The 25,410-nt window shown below is 53.1% G+C and overlaps 10 protein-coding genes and 2 non-coding genes across 12 annotated transcripts; 6 read left to right on the forward strand and 6 right to left on the reverse strand.

The window, feature by feature from the left end:
- Positions 1–1,089: 1,089 nt before the first annotated feature.
- On the forward strand, positions 1,090–2,884 carry POSPLADRAFT_1149019 (hypothetical protein; the record flags this gene model as incomplete). Its single annotated transcript, XM_024486249.1, has 8 exons — positions 1,090–1,361; positions 1,426–1,681; positions 1,747–1,781; positions 1,857–1,885; positions 2,070–2,170; positions 2,237–2,410; positions 2,466–2,552; positions 2,606–2,884. The coding sequence occupies 8 exons, from the start codon at positions 1,090–1,092 to the stop codon at positions 2,882–2,884; spliced, it is 1,233 nt and encodes a 410-aa protein (XP_024336451.1).
- Positions 2,885–3,759: 875 nt separating this feature from the next.
- POSPLADRAFT_1048156 (hypothetical protein) lies at positions 3,760–4,607 on the reverse strand (the record flags this gene model as incomplete). The annotated part of the gene is made up of 2 exons (XM_024479450.1): positions 3,760–4,328; positions 4,382–4,607. The coding sequence occupies 2 exons, from the start codon at positions 4,605–4,607 to the stop codon at positions 3,760–3,762; spliced, it is 795 nt and encodes a 264-aa protein (XP_024336452.1).
- Positions 4,608–6,493: 1,886 nt separating this feature from the next.
- Positions 6,494–7,301, forward strand: POSPLADRAFT_1040725 (hypothetical protein). The gene is made up of 4 exons (XM_024477792.1): positions 6,494–6,538; positions 6,585–6,968; positions 7,048–7,094; positions 7,159–7,301. The coding sequence occupies exon 2, from the start codon at positions 6,698–6,700 to the stop codon at positions 6,908–6,910; it is 213 nt and encodes a 70-aa protein (XP_024336453.1). The 5' UTR covers positions 6,494–6,538; positions 6,585–6,697; the 3' UTR covers positions 6,911–6,968; positions 7,048–7,094; positions 7,159–7,301.
- An 810-nt stretch (positions 7,302–8,111) lies between these two features.
- On the forward strand, positions 8,112–8,964 carry POSPLADRAFT_1070831 (hypothetical protein; the record flags this gene model as incomplete). Its single annotated transcript, XM_024482413.1, has 3 exons — positions 8,112–8,152; positions 8,210–8,274; positions 8,335–8,964. The coding sequence occupies exons 2-3, from the start codon at positions 8,221–8,223 to the stop codon at positions 8,962–8,964; spliced, it is 684 nt and encodes a 227-aa protein (XP_024336454.1). The 5' UTR covers positions 8,112–8,152; positions 8,210–8,220.
- A 484-nt stretch (positions 8,965–9,448) lies between these two features.
- On the forward strand, positions 9,449–9,546 carry POSPLADRAFT_t104. Its single transcript has one exon. It is a non-coding gene; the product is annotated as a tRNA-Lys (tRNA).
- A 350-nt stretch (positions 9,547–9,896) lies between these two features.
- POSPLADRAFT_1058962 (hypothetical protein) lies at positions 9,897–11,453 on the reverse strand (the record flags this gene model as incomplete). Its single annotated transcript, XM_024481105.1, has 4 exons — positions 9,897–9,961; positions 10,017–10,532; positions 10,622–11,357; positions 11,415–11,453. The coding sequence occupies 4 exons, from the start codon at positions 11,451–11,453 to the stop codon at positions 9,897–9,899; spliced, it is 1,356 nt and encodes a 451-aa protein (XP_024336455.1).
- Positions 11,454–12,872: 1,419 nt separating this feature from the next.
- On the reverse strand, positions 12,873–13,556 carry POSPLADRAFT_1040726 (hypothetical protein; the record flags this gene model as incomplete). The annotated part of the gene is made up of 2 exons (XM_024477793.1): positions 13,036–13,556; positions 12,873–12,977 (listed from the first exon to the last, which is right to left on the reverse strand). Coding segments are annotated over exons 1-2 (263 nt in total), but the record flags the coding sequence as incomplete, so codon positions are not given.
- A 270-nt stretch (positions 13,557–13,826) lies between these two features.
- POSPLADRAFT_1048161 (hypothetical protein) lies at positions 13,827–15,659 on the forward strand (the record flags this gene model as incomplete). Its single annotated transcript, XM_024479451.1, has 8 exons — positions 13,827–13,961; positions 13,992–14,341; positions 14,404–14,583; positions 14,637–14,947; positions 15,011–15,126; positions 15,177–15,299; positions 15,360–15,502; positions 15,557–15,659. 8 exons carry the CDS (start codon positions 13,827–13,829, stop codon positions 15,657–15,659), a joined length of 1,461 nt encoding a protein of 486 aa, XP_024336457.1.
- A 348-nt stretch (positions 15,660–16,007) lies between these two features.
- Positions 16,008–16,109, reverse strand: POSPLADRAFT_t112. The gene has a single exon. It is a non-coding gene; the product is annotated as a tRNA-Lys (tRNA).
- POSPLADRAFT_1048162 (hypothetical protein) lies at positions 16,038–20,523 on the reverse strand (the record flags this gene model as incomplete). The annotated part of the gene is made up of 14 exons (XM_024479452.1): positions 16,038–16,245; positions 16,385–16,583; positions 17,073–17,148; positions 17,261–17,276; positions 17,626–17,715; positions 17,951–17,954; positions 18,742–18,832; positions 19,141–19,208; positions 19,317–19,320; positions 19,366–19,648; positions 19,699–19,784; positions 20,119–20,169; positions 20,314–20,439; positions 20,488–20,523. 14 exons carry the CDS (start codon positions 20,521–20,523, stop codon positions 16,038–16,040), a joined length of 1,338 nt encoding a protein of 445 aa, XP_024336458.1.
- Positions 20,524–22,040: 1,517 nt separating this feature from the next.
- Positions 22,041–23,392, reverse strand: POSPLADRAFT_1149761 (hypothetical protein; the record flags this gene model as incomplete). Its single annotated transcript, XM_024486346.1, has 5 exons — positions 22,041–22,309; positions 22,362–22,702; positions 22,756–22,793; positions 22,853–23,137; positions 23,186–23,392. 5 exons carry the CDS (start codon positions 23,390–23,392, stop codon positions 22,041–22,043), a joined length of 1,140 nt encoding a protein of 379 aa, XP_024336459.1.
- A 634-nt stretch (positions 23,393–24,026) lies between these two features.
- Positions 24,027–24,858, forward strand: POSPLADRAFT_1149129 (hypothetical protein; the record flags this gene model as incomplete). The annotated part of the gene is made up of 4 exons (XM_024486272.1): positions 24,027–24,256; positions 24,308–24,422; positions 24,472–24,604; positions 24,656–24,858. The coding sequence occupies 4 exons, from the start codon at positions 24,027–24,029 to the stop codon at positions 24,856–24,858; spliced, it is 681 nt and encodes a 226-aa protein (XP_024336460.1).
- Positions 24,859–25,410: the final 552 nt, after the last annotated feature.

A 25,410-nucleotide genomic window follows, 5' to 3' on the forward strand; every position in this document is an offset into this window, starting at 1 on the left:
AGAGTATAGACTCTGCGCAAGATGACGCCCATCTATGTAATATCAAGCCCCCAACGGTCGGTATCGCCCGTCATCCCATACTGACTGGCAGACGCTCCCAGAAACGCTCTGGCTTCCTCCGTTTGCCCACTTAGCCAGCATTAGAGGTAGACCGAGATGTCCGCAGAAAGGCCGCGAATAGGGTTTTCTTTGCCTCATGGCCTCGTCTCAGAGCGACCGATTCACCGCTCGAATGCCACCGGCATGCCAAGCAGCAAGGCAATAGGCAAACACTTGGTCCGGCCCTGGGGAAACAGCGGCCCGCAAGGGGAATAGCACGTACCTCGTTCTCACGGAGAGCGCGACGGACATGAATGTCGAGGTTCTTCATACAAAAGCACGCTAGAAGCCGCATCCGTAAGCAGACCGCTATAGACAGAACTTCATGCGGACTGAGTAGGTACTCGTCATGCGTTTGTGAGCACCAAAACTCGGGTTCCGATAGACCAGAGCTTAAGCTACTCTGACAGCAGCTTCACGGCAGCGTCATGCATGACGAGCAGGCGCGAGGCTGAGAATGTATTGGGGTATTCCGTGTGTTCCTTGCATAGCGCCGGGGCGAGAGACAAATCGCTGGACGCTGGACGTCTGACAGGCGCACGGGCAACAAGCAGTTTTCGCAGGAGGATTTAGTTGCTGTTTTCATGAGCCATGTCAGACAAGCTCCTGAAACCAGAATCAGCGCGGATGCAGTCCGAAATACGATACGATTCCCAGCAAAAACAGCTATTTCAGGCGACATTCTTTGTCCGCCACTACAGCGACATTGCAGAATAGTCCGGGACAAGTGGGGAAAAAGAGACAAGATCCAGAGCCTCAGTCGAGGAGATTGAGGGTGCTCCGATAGCGTGGGAGCACCGGGGCGCTTGAGAGCGGGCCGGTCCCGCCCCGACTCTTCCACCACGTGATGCAGCGCGACTGAGACACAGGCGCCTAATACATATTCAGGTCGAGCGCCGGTCTAAAGTATTACGTTCTCTCACAAACAGCTAACTGACTGCAGAACAAAATATTCCGTACTGACACACTCGCACTATTCCCAATTGAATTATGCCAAGAGATCTTCCTGGGCTGTACTGGGACGAGGAGAAGAAGCGCTACTTCCCGCTCACATCAAAACCGAAGACACTGCCCGGGCGTGTCCTACCCGGGGTCCACCCCGAGCATGCGGGCCACCGTCTTCCACTGCAGGCCCCTCTAGATGAAGGACCCTTACCGAAGCGTAGGCGGCTGTACGCGGAACGATACGGACATCCGACGTGGAACGCAGCGGAGACGGTGCGGACGTCGCTGGGGAGTTCGCGGAGGAGTAGAGTACTGCAGTAAGTAATGCGCTATTTTCGCACCTGGGGCGGAAGCCTGATTATCCAAGTGAGATGCAAATAGCGGGATTCTCACTGACCTCGCGCGGGTGCCAACATGTAGTTGGGACGGCACCTTTGACGGCTTTCTGGGTCAATGTATGGCTTCGAGAACAGTAGAATGCGCATACGAGGAAGTTAACATACCTCTGGTCTATTCAAAGGTCAATACTAGCCCTGAGCATGAGTATTCCGTAATGGCGGGAGATGCTCAAGGATGGCTATCTTCCTTGACTCGGAACGGTGACCATAATGCAGCGGAGCTCAATGTAACGTCGAAGGTATGTTTACGTTCTTTCCGCATCTGGATTCTGCATAAACCGATTGGTGTTATCCCTTCCCACAGATATCGTCCGTATCTTCATGGGGGACGCGACATGTGTAAGCGAAGTCATGGATCAAACCAGAAAAAAGCTGACTAATATCAGTGCTACGTCCTTTGGAACACCATGCAAGATTGTTGTACGTGAAGCACTTCCAACAGAGTGCGTACTTGATATTATATGTTGCCGCCGCTCTGCTCATCTCGAGTGCCAGAACATGGACGATCCTTAGCCTCCCGGAGAGAGTTTGCCATGATGTTTGGACCGCTCATCTGCAAGATCGCAGTCTAGTACTTGGTACGACTTCCGGGCCATTATATCCTGCCTTTTCTGACGATCGCCACAGGTGCCGCGAAACGAGGCATTCTGTTGCCGGACATCGAGACAGGACGGGGTTTCCAAGTTCTACAGACGGGAAGCGATGTGTTTGCAATTCAGCGACGCGACGTAAGTCGTAAGCTTTGATGGGTCCGCCGTCATTATTTTGCTTCAGAGTTAAGGCATCTGCCACAGAATTTGGTGTATATGGGCGCACGCAATGGCTCCATCAGCCGCTTTGACACGAGACTGGACACAAATGACCGTCAGGAGCTGCTGCAGAGCAGATTCGAGCCAACGAGGAGCTCAATCACACATCTCAGCGTCGTCCAGGAGTGGCAGCTGCTAGTCAGCACTATCCGTGGGGATGTGCGTATGCCGCTGCTTGCCTTGCGTCTCGCCCCCTGACATTAAATCCGGATAGCTGGAGACGCACGATTTACGTTTTCTGCGCAGTACGACGCCGCTCATGCGGTTAAACGGGCACATCAACTCATATACCATTGAATTGGTACGGGTGCTGCATGTATCACGGCGACTGCTGATCGACAAGTGCATTGTCAGGGCATTGCCGTCGATCCATCGGAAAACTACGTCTTCGCTGCGGGCGATGATTGCAAGCTCAGAGGGTGGTCTTTACATTCCGGTGATGAGATTGTGCCTTCCCCGCCGTCACCGCGAGACATCGAGTCGGCCGCGACCTCCTCGCTGTTCGGCAAAACCTTTGATAATCCCATAAGGGCTCTCCAGGTGACGGAAAGTCCTATGGAAACATGTCTTTGGGCAGCATCGGGGCCCACCTTGCATCAGTTCTGGCTGGGCCAGCGAGCTATGCTATCATGAAGGTTGGTGTGATCTCGGTGCCTGCGGAGTGGTCCCTTGTTGTATCTGGATTGAAAGGACACTAATAGGCTGTAATAATATAATGTACCCATCGGCTGTTCCGGACAAGTGGGCGTGATAGTGAGCACCGCTACCCCTTTTTTTCTCGGTGGGTAACAACACTCTGTGCACATTGTTCTTTGTTGAGGTCGACCCGGAGTCGGATATGACGAGACTTGCCAAGCGTCTGTAATCCTCCGCTTTCGGCTCGGGCGACCGGGAGTCCTGCCTGGTTGAGGCGTGCGCGTGAACGCTCTCGATATTGTACCATGCGTTCTCTCCTCCCCATGATGCTTCGCCGACCCATCTCCTGGTAGCCTCATCGTATCTGGTCTTACCATAGCTGCAGTGACGGCGTGGCCACCGACAAGCGAGATATACAGGACAACCCATCATCGCCAAATCCTCACGTCCTGCCGCATCTTCGTCAATCTACGGCTGTTCCCGCGTTCTATCATCGTGTGGGAGGCTTTCAAAATGAGCGATGAGGGCAAAAAGACGTACATCGTCCAGGATGCATGGAGGCAATTGGCGCACGCCACACAGAGAATGAATTCTACGACGTGCTTGAGCAACCCGAGAGCGGCACAGAAAAGATGGCGCTTTCTGGCGTGGCTGAACGCATGGTCTGCGTGTACCGCGGCGCCTACAGGTTGTGTGCTTGATGCATATTGGAACAGATTGGGCTGTACCTCAGTGATTCTAACAATTTGGGCAGACACCCTCTTTTACTCATTCAGTGATGATTTCTGCAGATCGCATTGCCTTTCATGACGGACAGAGAATAGAGGTATATGCGCGGGTATGGACTCATGTCAGATATTCAACAAAACAGCCTAGGACTCGGACTCGGACTCGACCCCCAGATACTTCTCGAACCACCCGATCGCGCGCTCCTTCGCATCGTCCCGCGCCTCCCTCTGCTTCGGGTCGTCCATATTACACCGGATCGTCCAGCCGTGGTTCACGCCGTCATACACACGCACCTCCACCGCGGGCAGGCCCCTCGCCTTCAGGATCTTCTCCGTCTCGCGGCCGCGCGCGCCGTCGAAGCCGTGGTCGTGCTCCCCGAGCAGGAACATGACGGGCCTGCTGATGCCGTCGAGCTCTGCGGGGAACGCGACGAGCGACGGGTGCGCGGCGACCGTCGCGTCGAACTGCGCGTTCATCGTGAGCGCGTAGCGCCCGCCCCAGCAGTACCCGATGAAGCCGACCTTCGCGGCGGGCGGCGCGGCGGCGCGGAGGTGCGCGAGGAGCCCGCCAATCTTGGCGGACTGCGCGCTCTTGCTGTTGCGCAGGACGAAGGGCACGACGGTTAGCAAGATGAGCGGCTTGAGGAGCTTGAGGAAGAACGACGGGTTGTCCTCCGCCGCGGCGTTCAGCGTCCACTGAGGGTGCTCGTAGCCTGAGCGGGTGCCTGTTAGCGGGGACAGGTGGGATGGGTGGAAAGAGACGTACCGTCAAAGAGGTCCGGAATGTAGACGCGGAAGCCGCGGGTGGCATACTCATCTGCGAGCAGCCGGGTGTTGACGAAGCGCCAGCCGAATACGTCTATGCCGAAGACGACGATGCGCTGGGAGTTGGGGTCTCCTGTTGCGTATGTCGAGAGGCCTGCGAGGGTGATCTCCTCGCCAACGGGGGTGCCGGTGTGGACGTTTCCAGAGACGCAATCAACGCATGCCATGTTGACGAAACGAAGCTCGGAGACGATGTGCGGGGAATGCGGGAACACTAATGATGTAGGACAAGATGAGCAGCCTTGATGGCGAGATTGACGCGCCGGGTGGAAGATGCAAATCGTCTGCTCGGGTGAGGAGGGTTTGTTACGGACGCCAATGTTATCATTCGGTGCACGGACGTACCGCAAGGAGAAAGCTGCTCAGGCTGTGCTGCAGCGAAAGACAAGAGATGGGCGACCACCCCCTGCTTTATGGTGAACATTATTATAGGAGTTCCACATGAAGATAAGAACAGGCGAAATGGTCCAGCGACTGCGGCCAAATCCATGCAATTCAGAGGTCCCATCACTGCTTCAGCCAATGGCATAACACCGATCACTTCCCGGTTAGAGTTATGTTTTGAGTCATCGGCCGTTCCTTGCCAGCCGCGTCTACGCGTCAGCCCTCCGTATTAACATCGTCGCAAACGGCAACCCTTTGGTCGTGAGTTCCCCGTTGACACGCTCGCGACAGTGAGCTGCGGCCGCGCGCTCTGCCGGCACGCGCTGCAGGAGAGAGACAAACGACATGATGCACTCGCTCATGCTGCGCGCGAACCCTTCCATAGGGAGACTACAACTTGATAGACGATCGACAAAGGCAGCGGGCTGAGGTGGGTGCCTGACAACACCCACGCACGCAGGCGAGCGTCATCGGGCTAGGAAAAACATGATAACAATGGCACAATGGCAGCGCGGTGTTCCATCCCTGTGAATAAGTAAGGATAGCCGGCGCCACATCATCCCTCGCAGCGGACGTGTCGCAGCGATTGACCGCGAGGTTGCACAGCGCGACTCGAGGTTTCCATCTGAATGGAAAGAGACAATCGGCATCATGCAGAGCGTGAACCGCTCGGAAATCGGGCACCTCGGTTCGACGTTTGATTCAGAAGCACAAGCGTCACCTTCCCGAATTTAGTCAACTGCTTTCATGACGCATCCCCATCCACATTGATCTTACAGGCTAGACATCAACGACACTCCTCAATGAGCGCGACGCCTGACCATCAGTATTCTGCTTCGATGCAATAATAGATGTAGCCCATCACTCAACACTCCTGGGACTTCCAATGGGTGTTAGATGCTTGGGGCAGACTTGTCGTACCCAGTAGGTTTCATCCCGCACCCCATCAGCGATGCTGGGGTGCAGCTGGGTACGAGACAAGGTGAGGACGCTGTCTAGAGGCTTTGTGCAGTCGGTATCACTCCAACAGAGCACTCTCTGCTGCGAGTGACACCCACTGAGCCAGGTCCCAGCCTCTTGCAGACCGAATGGAATTCCTAGCTGTGTATCCTGTCGCAGCGAACAAGGCTATCTAGTGGCGTGCCCTGCGCTGCGGTCTCGTAACATAGTTGCTACACATCACGCGATGCAGGTATGTCTTACAATCAGCCGGTCCATCGACCACTAGTGATCCGACGGCAGGCCTTCCAGTTCTCGTCGGTGGCAGCCATGTCCTCAACACACGCCCGGTCATCCGTTGTGGCCGTCTGCACTGTGGGTCGTTTCCGACAACCCTGCATTCGACAGATACAGGGTGTGCGAGGCGCTACAAAGATTCTCGGAGAAGTTGGGCTGGATTGATATACTTGAAGGACTGCAAGACGACCGCAGCAGACTCGCGGAGTGGTCGGATCGGAAGACGCGGGCCTTGTTGCCGTGGGCTCCGACCATGACGGCGGATAGGCTGTAACGGACGACGAGGAGGCCACGCGCGCTATCCGGGTCACGCTTGGCTCCCTTGAGATGAGGATATGGTGCCGGGCCTCGTCTTGTGTCGTTCCTGGTCGCACATCGTGAACGGTAACTTGAGGCTTCTATCTGCACAAGTTGTTGGCGAGGCTTATCTGATGCTCAGATGAGACGTTTTGTATTAAGCAGGACAGACCATTCTGATGACGTGTTAGCGGCAAGTGGCACCAAGGCAAGAGTCGAAGACGTACCAAGGGCGTTTACAAAATCGGCCCTGGGGCGTCTTCATTTGCCTCGGAGACCTCAGACATTAGTGTAATGGCGAATCTAATATCCCTAGCAGAAAACTGATGTGGGGGACTCGATGTGGAAGCAGTCTGCCAAAGTTAAGCGTACTTCGAGGGACCCAAGATATGATGTTCAGCGAGCTGTGTATTTAGACTCTCTGGTAACAGGATGCTGCGAAAAATGCGCTCTGTATATCTTGATGAAGGGGAGAGAGATGCGGCTAATACGAAGAGTGGTGCGTAAGCGCGCGTACGCCACAGTCGTTGATGCCCAGCCCTACGCTCCCTGAGCCTGCGCCATAGAGGCAAGCAGGCCTTAGCTTGTGACGCACGCTCGTCCTACCGCATCTGCACTCCACGCAGTGCTTATGAGGCCGCGGTTCTGCTCGGATACCTAGTTGCTTTTGATTCCTAAAACATCACATACTTTCCTCTCTCTTCCGCCACTTTTGCTTCCATCTCGAGCTCCGGCAGCTATTACAGTATCTCCTACATATCAGCTTCTACTTCTTCCTGTATGAGCGACAGGGCAACTCACCTTCACAAGAAAGCTAAGGCCATTGCCAAGAAACCGACCCTGCGCTACCATGGGAGCCGTCTATGTCATTCAAGTACGACCAGGGGAAGCCGGATCTAGCGTCAAGTAATGCCACCTCAGCGACTATGACGGGCACTGCGAGTGGAATCCACAACGGAAGTCATATGCAAGAGCAGGTTGCGGATGCACAGAAGACCGTGAAGAGATAGAGAAAACGGCCGGGAGTGAGATTGATAGAAGGGGCGGAAGTCGGACAAGATGTCGTTGTGCGAGTGGCATGAGGCCACGCATCCCGCCCCCGCGCCTGTCCCTGAATAAAGGTCTCAATACCAATGTCGCGGGAAACATGGGCCCTCCGTTGCAAACAGCTAGCGGTGCGCTTGCAGACAATGCTATCCAGCTACCGGTTTAAAAGCCTCCGTTGCCTAGGAATATGAGCGCTAGAAGTAAGTGGTCTTGCATCGACGGACAGCCTCCTTCGAGGCGGTACAAGAGCGAGCATGCCCCAAGCTCACTCGATCTCCCATACATATTGCTGTCGACGTATGTCTTCCTTTGCGCTGCTTCTGTTCTGTCGTTGCTTGCTTACCATCATCATCACCTTCATCTCTGCTGTTCCGTATTTCATAACTCTTGTATCTGTACCATTTTGCTTGATGTATTTTGCGGATTTGCCGCTGCTGCGTTTCTAATTTGTACTTTGTACCTGCGAAAATGGCTAGGGGTTCGCCTCTGCCTTTTCAGTACCATTAAGACTAGCTTGACGGCCAATGAGAATATGAGTGGATCGCTGCTCACTGGTCTGTGTCGATTCATCGTGACCTTGCACACGGCATTCGCCGTTTCGAAACACCTTTGTTGTCCGATTTGGGAACGGTCTTGTATCTCGCGCCTTAAATAGCACAAACCCGCCACGATCACTTGATACTCTTCTTATCCCATCATCCACAACAGCATGTTCCCACTTCGCCTGCGACCTGTGGCATATTACACCGTGAGCATCCCCTTTCGTGTTATGAAACGCACACACAATGATACTCTCCTTCGGCAGTAATACACAACATGAGGAACACTGAAGGGCTGTACATTGCCGATGAAAATGTGGGAGACGATACGGTGGGAGCATACGTACTCTCGCCTTTTTCCAGTCTCATCATTCCGTGTTGGATATTACAGGAGCCGATACCCTTCATGCCCGCCGATTATCTCGACATCATAAATGGCGATGTTGAATATGAGGCCCACCATGACCTCGAATCAACCTATTGGCTCCTGGTATGGATCATTTTGAGACATACGGACCATGACCACCCACAAGGGAATCGAGCCTGCGGACTCCTCTTCACACCTGGGGACCTAATACAGTGCCGAGCCGCGAAAAGGAGTTGGCTGAACGAGGGTTCCCCTGTTTCAATTCGTGGCAACACGCCACTTACCCACCTTCTGCACAAGCTCACGAGGATGTGCAACCAAAATTTGTCGCACAGGGAGAGAGAAAGAATCCCTCTGACTCACGAGGCATTTTTGGGTGCGATGCAGGCAGCACACAGAGAACACGGCTGGCCGCTGAACGACGACATGCTCCCGTGGGTGCCTCCGGAACCGGCTGGTGATACCGAAGACAGCGATTGGGAGAACGATTCCGTCATCGTTTTATGCACTTCGGAGGTCGATGAGGAGAACGTTGAATCGAGGGGTGCGAGCCGGGATGCCCGCCTACCAACCACCAGCGAGGTGGACAACCAGCTGGACGCACAGGTCGACGATGTTACGGACGACCTGCGACGTTGGGCATTAGATTGGTAGACAGATAACGAAGAGAGGAGTAGCAAATTGAAACTCGGAGACGATTCACTGGTCATTTCTGTGCCATACAGTCGTCAATCGCTTTGAGTATCGGACATCCAGAGTGCTACATGGATGTTTCTTGCCTGGCAATACCAGCAGCACAGCAGTCATTTCGTAGTGCATGTTTGTTCGCTCGAATTACACTGATTCTGGAAGAATTACCGACCAGCGGATTCTCGAAAACGGCTATAAATATTCGAGCACTCCGATAGTCCGTGGTTAGAACACTACAATGACAAGCGAAGTGAAGGCGACCACGTCGCTAGTGCCATCTTTAGGCATCCATAGATGGAAGTACGTGCAGTATAGCAATACTCTGTGCATATAGTGAAACAGAGCCTTGTTGATGACGAAAGCCTCAGTCCGCGCGTGCATAAACGCTAACAGGCCCCGATGACGGTGCGCCATCAGTCCATATATAGCAAGCGTCGGCAAGTGGTATGCCCGCCTAGCTCAATCGGATAGAGCGTCAGACTCTTATACGATCAAAGTCGTTAGGCCGGAATCTGAAGGCTGCGAGTTCGACCCTCGCGGTGGGCTACAGGACTTTTTTGCAATATCATATGCAATCATGTCAAATTTCAAGGGCGGATGAACTATAGATCATCGTACATGCAGAACCGATTCAAGCATCCTGAGCTCTGGTCTATGTCCTAGATTTTAGCAGATCCTCATACACTAGTGCGGGTGTGGTCGTGATCTGTCAAGTTGATTCCTCGCCTTCAAGTTTCAACGTGTGCTATCAGGCTTTTCTATGTAGCCGGCCGTCATTGTACAGAAGACGTCTAGGTTATACGAGATACGTTCTGCGCATATTACAGGAGTATATATATCTTCCCGCGGATAAATGAAAAATAGACAAGTAAAAAACATGACCTCGACCTCGACCGTTACATTTTCGCCATGATCTGGTCCATCGTGATGCTCAGAGGTCGCTCGATGGCCAAGCCGAGAGCTGAGCGCATCATGAATAAGACGACGCTATCCATAACGATGAGCGCATAACGCACCTCTGTCCCACACATATTGGGTCATAAATCCCATGCCGCGGCTGCAGCCCATGACGAGGAGGATGAAGTCGATCTCGAGCCCGTGCGCGTACATCAAGCAGCCGCTCAGCGAGTCGACGTTCGGCGCCGTGCTCTTCATGCGCGGGACGCGCCGGCGCAGGATCTCGGGCACGATGGTGCTGTTGCGCCCGATGAGCCTCAGCATGTGGCCCTGCTCGCCCGACGCGGACGCGGGTACGGGGCGCGAGTTGATGAAGCGCGTGATCGGCTCGAGCCGCGGGTCGACGTCGCGCAGCAGCGCGTGCCCGTAGCCCGGCACGACGAGCCCCTTCTCAAGCGTCCGGCAGATGTACGCCTCGACCGCCTGCGCGGACGGCTCGGGCCCGAGGGCCGCCGCCATCGCCTGGTTGTAGCGCAGCGCCTGCGAGATGGCGCCTGCGTGCAGGATGCCCGTGCCGGCGATAAGCCCAGAGGCTAGCGTGAGGTATGGGTCCGTCCACGCCGAGCTGCTGAGCCCTGTGCCACCAAAGCGGAATAGTCAGCGCTAGCTAAGGTTCGGGCGCGCCACGCGCCAGGCGGGAGGCGCGCCAAAGAGAAACACTCACGCATGGTGTGCGCGGAGACGTTCGCGCCGTGGTCCATGTGCAGCGACCAATACATACGGATGAGCTCCGTGAAGTCGTGGTCGCCGGCGCGGCCCATGCGGATCGCGAAGTTTTCCGCAATGTCGCCCTGGGGGTTCAGCGGAGTCGTGCGATCGCGGCCATCGCGGTATTTGTTTGCGTATATGCGCGCAGAGATTACGGACGTGCATGAATGGCTGTCGAGCGCGTCCTCGAGCGCGTGTCGCCAGAGCTCGGCGCGCGGCGCGCCCTGCACAAGCGCCGCGGAGAACTTGGAGTGATTCCCCCACACGCTGAGGCACATCATGAGCTGCGTCGCGGAGGCGATGTCGGGCGAGAGGCTGTCGCAGAACTCCTCGACCTCCACAGGGGGTTCCGCGCGACGTGCGAGGTCGGCGGCGAACACCTCGAGTTCTGTTCGCGTAGGGACCGTCCCAGTGTAGAGGTACCAGATCATTGCCTCGGGCGATATCTGTTCGGAGCCGCGCCATCTAGGAAGGATCTCAAGCAACTCCTTGAGCGACTTTCCGTGGTAGCGGATGCCTGCTTTTTCTGTTCCTGATACTTCCCAGAGAACGCAGGGAAGGCCGCGCATGCCCCCTAGGACCTGGCCGACGGTCATATTGTGTAGGGTGACATCGGAATATTGTTTTGCTAATCTGGAGAAAAGCTCGAGGCGGGAGGGTAGGCGAGCCTCGATGGCTTCGAAGATGGTACGCTACGTCATGTCCAACTGTGAGTCGCGGGATACTTGTCAGGTATCGAATGAACTTACGACGGGTTGACTTGTGATGTGCCCCGAAGTTGTCGCCATGGTGCAAGAGAGGACCGATGAAAGCTCTGTCAGCGAATGGGAGATCCGGGAGATGATGCCGTTCTCTTATATGTAGGGGCAACGAGATCATCTGGACCGCACGGCGCTTCTCAAGGATGGCTGCCAACGAAGCTCTGGGGAGCGATTGCCACTGAAGCTCTTTCGCACACTACATTCGACCGCTGGGTCGACGCCCCAAGGCATCATTCCACAGAGGGCCGAGTGCGAGGATGGAATTTGCCTCCGACTTGGCCGCTCTCTGGCAGCTTCTGGAGCGGATTCTTCCCCTTTGAGCTCCTAGAAAGTTTTGTCAATCCATGCATCATGTCCGATTCACAAGTTTTTTTTATCGCCTGGAGCGAGGAATGTTCCCCAGATTGTCACTGGGGCCTGAATAAAGCAAATCACGGTCGTCAGCCGACTGAGCGTCCAGCCACAGGCGTAACCCGCCCAAGTGGCGATAAAGCTAATGTCAGAAACGATATTGCCTCCGATATGGCTTCATTTCCCAAGAAGAGTATCAAGATGCGATCTCAGCTGTCAATGAGCAGCATGACGCGCATGAAATGCCCGAATTGGCGCGTATCAAGTCCGATCACATAGGGGACAGCATCCCCAATGAGCTACACGCGCAGCGGCGTGGGGATCCCGAGGCGTCACATGCTGCAGATTGGATGCGAAGCTCACCTGCCGAAGAGCCTCTGTCCGCAAAAGTCGCGACACCATCCACGATGGAGCCGGTGTAGTCTCTGGGAGATATGCGAGTGAGTACATTCTTGATAGCCGACAGCGTATGGCCGATGAGTGCAAGTGGCGCGCATCCACAGAGAGATATGGAAGACATCGGATCATCGCCATGGCTCGGGGTCAATTTGACTCAAACTCTAGTCTGTGAGCCTGTCCTCATAAGCTCAGGGGGCCTCTCTGAATATAGCGTAGCGTATTGGTGTCTGATTTGATATCACTCAGTGGGATATGCCTTAGAATAGATTAGGACCTAGAGAGAGGCACGGAGGAAAACCGGCGCGAGACTGCTGCAAGCAGACTGAGGAATGAACAAACCACAAACTACCAATTTGGGAAGGGACCGATCACCTTGCCCGATCTTCAGTGACAGCTGTCGACGGGTTCCTACTCGCTACTCCTACGAGCACCGCACAAGCCCTCGTGAAATCCTTCATTAGCACATGAAATCCGGCATTTGTTCTGCTTTCCCAAATCGCACCCCCAACAGCCAGCAGCGTCAACAACGAGCTAGTGGAGGAATGATTCTAAACAAGCGCACCTCTTGCGCTTTACCCATGCAGTAACATGGTTTCCACATGCCACGGGAGTGACACTATCGTGTATTTACCGGATGCCGCACGAAATGAGCTTGAGCTTGTTACTGAAGATTGCAGCCGGTATGTCGTGATTATCATACGTTGGCGTCTTGTTGGCGTCTGTCGGTTGAGCTCCAGGTCTTCGGAGAAAAGCAAGTGAACGAATACAAGCAGTATCATCCCCACTATTCTCTATCTATAGGTTCGGCGTCTGAACATGTGGTCACCAATGCGCAGCCTTTTCTCAACCGTCGTTCTAGCGTATACCGCTGTATCTGAAATATGGATATGGACCATCCTTGTCGCCATATTCGTTGTCTCGCTGCATCTTTTGCGCAGTCGCGTGAACACGAGATAAGAAGCTATCCGGTACCGCGGCTTTCGTTTCAAGATGCTTTTGGGGAATCGATCTGCTCAGTCGGGTTGCGACGTGTCCCCACGCATTCTTCCTTCTCTTCCAGATCCACACTTCCAGCTCGTTGGGGTAGCGGCACATTTTCATGGTGTGAACCTGCATATTGTTGTACCGCTATGTGCTCTCCGCACGCCTGCAGACCGTCACATCGCGGAGCCAATGCTATTTGGACTCTGCCTCGTGGCAGGTGTCAGGGACCAATGGATACTTCTCTGTTGTCGATCCTGGCGAGGCACTTATATTGGTTAGAGTGTCTTTGTCATTTAGGCTCGACGACCACCTTGACGTAGACTTCCGGCGCTCTTAACATGATACAGCGTCTCGCCCGAAATCATCCCGACGTACCTCTATTTGACACGGACGCTGGTGCAATAGAAATAGAGAAGCCTGTTTGACTGGGGAACACCTGTGGCTTGGGGACGCTGTCAATCAGTTGCACCCGCTCGTGCAGTCAATTTACGCCGTGATATTCGGGAGGGAAAGGCAGTGGCCAGTCAGCGAACATGACTGCCCTGGATGCATTCTTCGCACATATCTTGCGCTCGCGCCAAACCACAGCATCAGCCCAACAGCCCAGGCTCCCGCACAGATACCCCTGAGCCTTCAGCCCTTCGCATCTAGCTCAAACCCGTCACCATGAGCTTAGAAGACGGCCTCTCGGACAAGAGCGACCCGCCCACGCCCACGGCGACCTGCGTCACCATGCGCACCGCCTTTCAGGAGAAGGAGCCCGCGGAGCACGACGACCTCGCATGGCGCATCAGCCAGGACGTGAGCGCGCTGCTCGAGCTCCCGCCCGAGCTGAACCCGCTCAACTGGCCGAAGGGCCGCAAGTGGCTCAACCTGGGCATCATCGCCTCGCAGGCCATGATCACGCCGATATGCAGCAGCCTGCTCGCGGTCAGCGCGCTGCAGATCGACGAGGAGATGCACGTCACGAACTCATACGTGTCTGCGCTCCCCGTGGCGATGTTCCTATTCGGCCTCGGCCTTGGCCCGCTCTTCCTCGCGCCGCTGAGTGAGATGTTTGGGCGGAGGGTTATTTATGTTACTTTCTTTGGGATATTCTCTCTCCTGAACGTCGGTTGTGCGCTCGTGCATAATATGGCCGGTCTGGTCGTCCTGCGCTTCCTCGGGGGCTTGGCAGGAAGGTGGGTAGCCCACATGCAAGTTGCAGTGCAGGCGACTTCGTGCTCACCATTCAAATCACCAGTGCTGGGCCGTCCCTTGGCGGAGGAACTATCGGAGATATGTTCAAGCGTGAAGAACGAGGGGGCGCTCAAGCAGTGTACGGGTTCGGGCCCACGTTTGGTCCAGCAATTGGAGGCCTCATCGGCGGATACATCTCCAACCATATCGGCTGGCGCTGGCAGATGTGGATCATGGCCATTGCGTACGAACAGCATTCGTATTCCGCCTCTGAACTGCGCTGACACATTTCTTCAGGGGAGGAGTAACTACTACGGCGTCCTTTTTCTTCCTTCGGGAGACGTACGCTCCTTATCTCCTTGCTCGCCTGCAAGGGAAGCGGTCCGCGCCCACCACCATCGGCTTCGCCCGCAGCATCACCCGCCCGCTCCGCATGCTGTTCACCGCGCCCATCGTCACGACGATGAGCGTGTACATGTCTGTTATCTACGGCATTCTGTACCTGCACATCATCACTATCCCGCTGCTTTTCGGCCCCTTCCCTCTCTATGGCCTGTTCACGTACGGATGGAAGAACGGCAACGATGGTCTCGCGTATCTGGGAGCAGGTGCGCATTCGTTGATTCACTGCAGAATCTATAGCGCGTGCTGATGCATGCTACGGTGTACAGGTTCCGGGTGCTATCTGTCGATCGTGTTCTGCCTATTCACGTTGAACCGGACGTATCGCGCGCTGTGCAAGAGATATGGCACGCAGAAGCCTGAGTTCCGCATGCCCGCCATGCAGGTCAGTCACCGACTGCGCCTTCGTACCACCCACAGCTCACGGCGTCCTAGTTGGGCATGCTTATTGTACCCGGTGGGCTCTTCATGTATGGATGGGCGGCAGAAGCGCAGGTGTATTGGCTGGTGCCCCTGATCGGCGCATGCGTCTTCGCGTTCGGCATGATGATAACTTACGTACGCCATATTTTCTCCCGCTTGTTCTCCGTTCCCCCTGACATCCTCTGTACGACACAGATCAGTATCCAAACCTACCTAGTGGATTCCTTCCAGCAGTACGCCGCGTCCGCCCTCGCAGCCATTATTGTCTTGCGCTGCACATTCGGCGCCATATTCACCATATTCGGCACGAAGCTATACGAGAAACTCGGATATGGATGGTGAGCGCACTCGACTTGTCGTTTTTGTCTCTGTGCTGATGCATCGTCTCTAAGGGGCACGAGCCTCCTCGCGTTCATTATCATCGTCGCTCTCCCTATTCCATCGGTGCTCTGGGTCTTCGGAGAGAGGATTCGTGCACGTCCATTTATTGCATAATAAACCTGCTGTTACTCACAAATAGAAGCGTGTTGATGAAATATCACACACTGGGGAGAGGAATTCTGGATATACGTTACAACTCAGTGGCCCACTCTCGTTAGGCGTAACACTATAATAATGGCGTGCATGTGTTTTGTAGAATATCAAAGGACGTTGAAGGCGAGGAATCAACTTGACAGATCGCGATCACACCCGCACTAGTGCATGAGGATTTGCTGAAAACTAGGTCATAGGCCAGAGCTCAGGGCGCTTGAATCTTGCATCGGTTCCGCGTGTACGATGATTCATAATTGATCCGCCCCCAAAATTTGACATGATTGCATGTGGACCGCAAAAAAGTCCTGTAGCCCACCGCGAGGGTCGAACTCGCAGCCTTCAGATTCCGCCTGAGGACTTTCGTCCGTGCTCGTAAGAGTCTGACGCTCTATCCGATTGAGCTAGGCGGGCATACCGCTTGCCGACGCTTGCCATATATGGAAGGATGGCGCACCGCCGTCGGGGCCTGCTAGCGCCTAGACTATGACCCTTGCGAACAAGCTCATGCTCAAGTTGTCTCACTTCTATCCACAGGAATATTGTTGTACTAGAAATGCTTCCATACATGGATGCTGACCTACTTGTAGCGGGGGCTCTAGCGACATGGTCACTTCTCGGTCAGCCCCTATGAGCCCATTTGTCTGAGACAGCTTCAGTCATGGCGACATTGAATCATGTGGACATACTACCGTCCTATGCGACACGTCTTCTTTCTATTCTCCGTACAGACACTGTCTACCTTCCACAAAATCTTCACCTCTCCCTCGGCCTGAGCAGTCTCCCCCGGGCCTGTCGCCTGCTCTCCGGTGTCGTCGCAGCCTTTGTATTCTACGGTAGCGCCTTCGAAGCTCGCCCTCAACAGCGTTCCACAACTCTCGCTCTCGTCTCGTCAACACTCTCCACTCCTGCCAGTCACACCATATTAGGAACGCGCTAGCATCACATACTTTGAGAAGCATTGCGGCAATTCATATATGCTGACGGAGTCCTCGGCGCCCTGCTAGAGATAATATACATTCACAGATATAGGAAAGAGGCTAAGATGCTGTATAAAGACACGCGGGTACGAGGCATGGCATGGTGTCTAACGAGGCTGTACATACAGGTTTGTGTCTAGACATCTTCGCAGCAAGCCAGGAGCGTAGCCCTGTGGGAAATAAGCGAATTTTCCTCTGCGGAGACTCTATTTACCCGATGGCCCTACAAGTAAATACTTCTGAGCCCCGGATGAAACAACCTGCGCGTAGGATATCGGTGGAGTCTCAGCATGATATTTGATAACCGTTTCGTCAGACGATGTCATTTTCAGTATCGACATCATAGAACAAGCTCGGCTGAATGCCGGAAACTGCAGCATGTTGACCATCAACGAACCTGTCCGCGAGACTGCATCCGTCATCGTGCCAGACACCGCTAGCAGTATCGTTGCGCATTGCGATGGCGATGGACTCTATGATACCGATATTGATCATTAGCATTCACGAGCATGGTGTACCTCAGTATGTCCACCATTGCATGATCATAAGGCTAGACTTCACAAGACAATAGATCACATCACGCACCTGATGTATCTCGGTTCTTGTGAGAACCTCATAATCGTCTTCACGATACGCTTACTCGACAATGCTCCGGACAACGTCATCTTCAGACTTTTTGATACTGAGAGATCACAATGACCGTGTATAATATTCCTGGGAGACGAGTCCGGATGCTAGCCATCCAACTTGGATATATGTTATTTTCATAGCATCGACTTGAATGGGCGGTCGCTGATAGCACGAGAGCACGCGAGGTGAGGCCTTCCCAGGGCATGTAGAAACGATACAAGACGTTAAGTGCGCATTTGAGACCGTGAGTTGAGGCGGGCAGGCTCGAGCAAACACAGCATGGTCCAACCCGGCGCCGAACATACAGGGGAGGAGATCACACAAAACCAAAAGATGAGGTGACAACGCTTTTGTGACGCATGAGTAGTAGCTCCTTTGTCACGAAAATCAGATCATTGATCGATACGGACCTATACAGTACAAACAAACACAAACATTCAAGCGCCGGAGCAGTGTTAAAGATAGTTCCCCGCACGCCAAAAACAATCACCTCAACGCGAATGCATCATTATTTGTACTAAAATTATGACGGACAGTTGATGTATGGTAATGCTTGTTGGCTCACACTACGTGCCGTGACGTCCAATGCCGAATACAGGAGGAATAACGCAAGAGATCATACCATCCCGAATCCCGATTACTCACGGACCTCCAATAGAAAGGAGGTGTCGGCAATTTACATTTACGGTATGAGGTCCCCTGCCATCGTAGGGTAATTCAGCTGGATGCTGACCGTCAGACATTGCAGAAACCGCGTAGCTTCTCTATTATTGACGTGTCGCTGTCGCAGAACTTGAAGCCTCACTGTGGCGCGTACTTAAGGAGCAGTGGCATCTGCAGCCGTGAGCTTGACCTCCGGAATCCCGTAAACTGACAGGTGTCATCTCATTAGGACATCATGGGATGCTTCCGGACGCAACTGGGGCTGTTTCCTATACGTACTCACTGCATCGATCGAACCCTCGAACTACGACGGGATGCAAAAAGATCTCTTATATCGCGTGGTATGTCCGTCCGAGATATAAGAGATGTATCCAGACCAAGAGTAACCGATGGGTGAAAGCAGGAGAGGACTTGGTTGTGACGCCTGTCCTCAATGTATCTTGTACCATCAGCGCCGGTATGCTGCTAACACCGCTATCCGTGTTGCTGACTTAAGTATTCGCAGATCGGCCTAGGTATTGGCAGTATGAGTGAAAGAGAATGGCAGTACGACCTGAGATGGCTCACGTTTGTAGCACTCCGCATACTTAGAAAAGAACACGCGATCCGGCGAGAGGACCTCTTCATCCAGACCAAGTGGACATTCTACGATCGTATGTACTCAAGCTAGCTATGGTTCCTTGACTGCCATCGATTGACATCATTAGGCGGCTATGACCACATAGTCCGCTTCCACACAAATCGTATAATAGCATCGCAACGCAGGTAGAGACGTACCTTCAGCAACATCTCCGAAATTTGGACCCCGACAGCTTGCTCCTCCAGCCGCTCTCCACACATGTCGCAGACTCGGAGCTCGTCAAACTACAGGACGAGGGCAAGGTGAAGACAATCGAAGTGAGCAACACGTGCGACGTTTGAACTTCCGGGCTTCTCAAGAAGGCGGCCGTGAAGTGTGTCCAGATTGTGAAAGACAGGCGGCACGAGGGCAATCGTTGGGACCGTGAGGTCTCCAGCTACTGTAGGAAGAATGGCGTGCAGTATCAGTACGTTGTATTGGGAAATGTCGTATCAAGGTAGATTACTAACCTTAGGAACCCACCAGGTCGTCCTGGACCCTCTGTATCTCCAGAGCTGCTTGCCCACCAGGGTATGCGCGAGATAGCACGGACCCACAATTGCACGCCTGTTCTCAAGTAGTCCTCCGACTGGCGCAAGTGCAGGGCATTACGTCGCCCTCCTGTACGATCAAAGAGTATGACATGAGAGAAGGCATGAAAGCGGAGTAGATCGACCGGTACAATGCGGGCGATAGTGAGACGAACGCTGTCGCCATCCAGGAGGTCACCAAGCTCGTCTAGGGAGTATGATTCGTGATGGGTTGGTCGTTGCGTGACTGTACAATTGTTGTCTGTGCTTAGTGTAGCGTGTACCGATATCCCAGAGCCAATGGCCGCGTAAGATAGAGGTACGGGCAAATGTTGACTGTGGGAGGCAACGTGAGAAGAGGCGTGGGCGTCATTGTAGACCGTCACGACCGGGGAAGGAAGAGCCGCTGGCGTCATGTCCGCCAACGACGAGCTAGTTTGTTTCCCGCCCGCCTTCTGCTCTTGTGCTCTTGGACCCTCATCCGTTTTTCCGACAGCTTTACTTGCAGCGAGTGGGCAATTTCTCAGGCGACTAACAGCGCACGCCGCCATCATATTGTGTCCACCAGCGATCGTTGCGACACCAGCACCTTGAAGCCTGAAACGCCGTGCCGTTGTCCGTCTTCGCAATTTGGCAAGTAATTGTGGCTTGCAATCCCGGTATGGATCTGCCGATGCAACACCTCCACGCCAGCGCCATCCTGACCGCGCCCCCTTCGGGTTTATGAGCATTTCCCGAGTGTTCGGGTTATGTGTTGTCAATTATACATCCAAGCTGTATAGAGATACAGCGTGTGGAGAGCTATTAACCCGTAAGCATTTATTGCAATGTCACAGACACCAGTGCTAGCTCATCGTCTACTCCCTTCGAAAAAACAGCAACCCATTTCTAGCTTTCTCGACTGACTGTCACCACTCTGGGCTCAGCTCTCAATATGCGGGGCAGCTAGCCGTCTGTATATTCTGACCTCGCCGATGCTGCCCCATACTACTGACGCTTACAACTGAGCGCAGCCGCAAGGACGGGAAATCAGAGTCCTTGAGTGGCACAGCCTCGCGACGCCGCAAGGCGTGGATAGAGGCCGCCGTTTATTCCTCTGGGATTCGTTAGTAGGCTTTCATGTTTGGAGCCATCGGTTGTCTTCGTTAATGCGAAGTCGTCAAACTGAGAGCAATTGAAACAATAATATCACGCACGGGAACCCCCGCACAGGCATTATAAAACGACGCTCGTATGTCACGCTCCTTCATGTTGTCAATAACAAACTCCTGATATAGGTAGAGCCGCCTATTGTACCGTTCAAATTCACTGGATACACAAGTCTATGTCACATATTAGGGTCAACATCGAGAGCACCAACAACGACATACATTCGTAGCGCATGACAGAACGTCGATCTGGGTCATGTTAGGACGCAGAAAAAAGACTGGCCACGAATTTCCGCAAGAATCTCGTGCTCAGTATATTTGAAGTAAATCGTCTGCCACGATTCAGAATGATTATCCGCCGATTGCTCTGTCAGCTCCTGATTGTATATATGATGAAATGTCGAGTGACAGAAGGTTTGCGCACGAGCCTCATCAGAGAACCAGCTTCAGGCGCCTGAGGCGGGAACAAGAGAGGAATGGGGATAGGGGAGGCCACTTGTTTCCATGGGTATGCTTTAGAAGGACCTGTTGTTCGTCATCGCAATACAATAGAGGTTGTCCTTCTTAAAGTAGCCCTACCAGATCTCCGGCCTTCACTCCTGTCCAATGCACGACAAAGGCTACCGAAGACCTGCAGCGAGATCATGTGAAATATTTTGATATGTCCACATGCTTTAACCCGTACCGTAGGCATAACGGTGGTCGCAGACCCGTAGAAGCGACAGCAGAGCAAATGAACGTTGTAAGGAGCTTCAAAGATCTCCTTCGGAGAATACACGGTCCACTGCGAGACGGCATCAATATTACGGCTCAGAAATGCGTACAGAAATAGACACCGTGTGATTACCGCTTGTCCTGGCCGTAATCCGATGGCCCAGACCTCGAGAATTACCTATTCGCCTGAATTGTGCACAAGTACCTTGATCATACACTTCACCTCATGGGTCTGATACAGACATAGTGGAGCACGAACTGGCAATTATTTCGTGCAGATGCTGGAGCCGTCTTTCATTTCCACCCTAATAGCCTGATCACATCAGCCGCTCGAGGAGATCGTGGAGTTGTGGCTGTGGCTTCTCGCTGTGCAAAAGTAACGGCACGACGCTGCAATTGTTCGCGTCTCCTACGCCGTAAACCGGGGCGTTATCCTGCATCGTCCTTTACGTGAGAGGCGTAGCTGTTGCCATGTTCACTATTCATTCAAGTAGAGAGGACAAGGCTCACCCCTTCAGGGATTCCGACGGATTGGAATGCCATGACTTCTGCCACCGCGCCTATGCAGTAAGTTTTGTCAACCATTAGCGCTAATGTAATGCATTAACCCGCTCTATCAGTTCAACCGCCCGGCGACCGCGTTGACAAGGAGTCGCCCACGAGCCATAAGGATTATTGGTTTGTAACCCATATCGGATATCCTGTTTAGACTCACCTAGTATTCTATGTTTGAGAAGCCCGTAGCCGCAGGGTCAAGGTCGTAGCGGTCAGAATCACAATGGGTGGCGCCAGGTGGTTTCTACATAGTGGCTTCTGCACCACAAGGCACGGCAAACCGACTCATTTGGAACGGACAGTTCAGTCAAGGTAAACAAAGCACGCATGCAAATGGGCGTCCGACTGCACCGAATTCGCGCGGTTATCCAGCAAAATCCGGAATCTTGTAGAACAGTATCAGTACGAAGAGACAACCAGAGCATAGTAATCCACCGATCCAGAAGAACAGTAGCAAAGCTGGGTATCCTGATAACGATAGAAAGAGGAAAGTATGCGGATATACACTATGTATCCACGAGAGTGCGACTACTTCCCGAGGGGGTCGGAATGGGAGGGAGACGCTTGAGGAGATAGCGGGCTTTTTGGAACGTGTGCCTGACATCCTTGAAGAGCTTAGTCACGGGATCCTCCTTCCTGGAAACAATGCGAGCCCGACATCTCCATGCCGTGAGCCCGCGACGGATTTCCTCAAAGCGCTCGACAACCTGGTCAATTGTTGGCCGCTTTGTGGGATCGGCTACGACCATGTCGGCGACTAGCGGGTCCATAAATTCTAGGCCGATATACTTCTGCGAGATATTGATGAGCGCGGAGGAAGCAAATACTAAAGCGCGAGCTTACCTGTAGGAAGCATTGGCGAATCGTGTTTCCTAAATAATAAATATCCGTGGGGAAAGGATTGTATAGTTTGTCATATCCGTCGTTCTGAAACTCAGGAACACTTTTATCTCCACCGAAAAGGGGCAGCTCGTGTGGCGGTCCGTCGGCGGGATCATACTTCCTTGCATGGCCATAATCAACGTAGAGGTACGTCGTGGGTCGCTCCGTACGCGTGAAATGTTTGACCGACCCACTAAAATCCCGCTTCATATCTTGATCGATTGGGTGGAACAAGTCGGGGAACATAGGATTGGGATCCATCATGACGTTCAGCACCATAATATCTCTTGTTCAAGGCGTTTGTGCCATTGATAGACGTCAAGGACATAGTACACATACCGATGTGCCACGTGGTTGTCATGCATGAAATGTAATCCCTGTGTACAATCCAGCTCGACGTTAGGTTACAGCTAAGCTAAGCGGCGCATTGACATACCTCGAACATTTGACGAAAAAATTCGATACACTCTCCTACGGTCTCAAAGCGAGGATCGTTGAATTGCCGAAGAAAGGGCATTACTATGATGAGAGTATCATCCTCGTTTGGATCCTGTAGAACTTCAATAATCTGTACGCAGTGATTTCGTGCATCGGCGCTGAGCTGTTGCGATGAAAAGTACTGTCCAATTTCAGCCTCATGCGGATGTACTTCTTTTGACGTCTTCTTGAGCATTACCAAGCGTCCATCAGATTTACGGGTAGCATCCAGAATGGACGGATGCTACAAGTCATTGAGTTTCTGTGACTGTCAACACGATGAATGACGAACGTGCAGTGCCTGTCCATCTTCGCAGGTATAGAACCACTTCTTGGTTCCTTCCCACGACGGTCTCCAATCTGGGCTATATCTTGGACGTAGCAAATAACCGTGTTTCTCAAGCCAGGGTTGACGATCTCGCCAATAAAGTTCACTCTTATGGAGGCATCCGGGAACCCGTCTCGGAGGAGCATCTCCTTGAGCGGAGTCGACACTCATATAAAGGAAGCGTAAGAGTGAAGCAAGGATGAAACGAACTTTGGGTGACTCGGGGAGAGGAGCCAATATGCTCAATTCGCGTCAACAACGTCGGTCCTTGGAACAGGCGTTAAGCACGTGTGGGGTACCACATGCCCACCGAGAGGACCCCGGAAGGCTATCTTCGCGCCTACGCTGAGCGAGTCGAAACTGGCTGCGTGTGACATCAAGCACCAGTATGCATCAGCGATTGTTGTGGTTCTGTGTTGTTGCTACCTCACGATGACAATATTCTCTCAAGTCCTTCCAACCGGGAAGAAGCTACATTCATTGTTCCCGACATCTACAGGCATGATACGCGTGTGCAACACGACCTGAACGACAATTGCACTGCGTATAAACACCGGAACAGACGTGTTGTTCTCCTCCTGGGAACTGTACGTGAAGGAGCCTTCCGATTGCTTCTAGACCAATGCAGCGCGCCGTGTCCTGCCTTCGTCAGTGCCGCGCCTGTCAGCCTGTGCTATTGTTCCTCGTGTCTCTGCGGATGACTACCGACTGATCGCACTACTTCCGCACATTTCCGACCATGAAAGATATTTAGAGATAAGCACACCGTCTTTGACCTCAGTCGTACACCCCATCTCTTTTCATCATGTCTTCCGATATTGCTGAGGAAGTGCTCAACATTCTCGATGCCGCTGCTGATGCCGCGACTATAGTCTCTGCAAGCAAGCCTGCAGCTCGACTTATCATGAATATGCTTCCAAGCACGAGACTTAAAAGGGGCGACCAATATCAGGAGTCTACGCTTCGGCTCCTAGAGGCATCAAGGAAAATCATGTCACCCGCCGTTTTCGAGGAGCATTTTCACAAATTTGAGAAGTCAGTGATACGTCCTCTCCTTCTCTGTATGTTGGCTGATCTGTCTCCAAGCATATGCGATACGAGGGAAACGCTAGTGGCCGATGACATCGTGCAATCAATCAAGATACGCGGGGCTATTAAAAAGTATAAGAAGAGGGCTAAGACTCTACACGAGAGCATGACGGTGGGTCCGTTGCTAAACCTGTTATATCATCTTTAATAGTCCACCGTAGGTCTCGTCGCAACAGGCCAGACGAGCAGCTCTCCGTTATCTGCATGAAGCTGCCTCTTCTAACAATGACGCTGTATCGAAGATGGATGCACTGATGCTTCAAGAGGAGACCTATCGCGGAGCGGACAGTCATGGTACGTCTCAATAGTATCCGAGGTCCTGTTGGTCTGCGACCTGTAGTTCAGATGAGGACGCCCAGTCCATGGATATCACAGAAGAACGCAGTGTATACTGTCCCACCGCCAGCACGCTGACGTTGAACGATCCATTCCGGGAGACCGCATCCGTCGTTGTGCAGGATCCACATGACGTCTCGATTTTCCGGTGCAACGTCTGGGAAGACGATGATGATGCACAGACCTCCGGGCGCACCACACCTACCTCGTAATGCATGCGATGCGCCACTATACTATTCAGGATGGTGGAAAACCCGCGCCTCAGATCATGTGTAGTCTTTACGTTGATATTTATCTGGGAAGATAATGCTGGCCACTCTATAGTTGATATCCACATTCCTTACTGTATTGATAGAGCGTCTCCTTGTATGTATGTTATAGTACGCTTTGGTGTAATTTAGTCACGTCCTCAGCTGAGGGCATATCCGATCGTGGAACCACGCCTCCTTCATGGGCCACTGATCGAGTGGACCCACAAAGTACAAACAAGGCTAAACAAGTTCTAAAACAGGATTAATTGTTGTTGTTTGGCTGTTGTCCCTGTAGAACGAGCGCTATGATCAACTTGAAGTCGTATGTTGTGTGAACGAGGACGGACTCAGAATTGGTGGCCACCATAACTACTCACCGACTAATCATTCTTAACGTGACAAGTCGTAGCCGGAAAGTTAAAAATGGTATCAATTTGCACTCAATCACTTCGAGATTTCCGTAATTATTCTGGACTGGAGTCACTTGAGGTGGGTTTCACTTCTTTTCAAGCC

The sequence above is a fragment of the Postia placenta genome, assembly GCF_002117355.1.
Source record: "Postia placenta MAD-698-R-SB12 unplaced genomic scaffold POSPLAscaffold_11, whole genome shotgun sequence".
NCBI lineage: Eukaryota > Fungi > Basidiomycota > Agaricomycetes > Polyporales > Adustoporiaceae > Rhodonia > Rhodonia placenta.

Excerpts from the sequence above, each read along its gene's own strand:
- POSPLADRAFT_1040725 (XM_024477792.1), top strand. The coding sequence starts at position 6,698 with ATGTGGAAGCAGTCTGCCAAAGTTAAGCGTACTTCGAGGGACCCAAGA.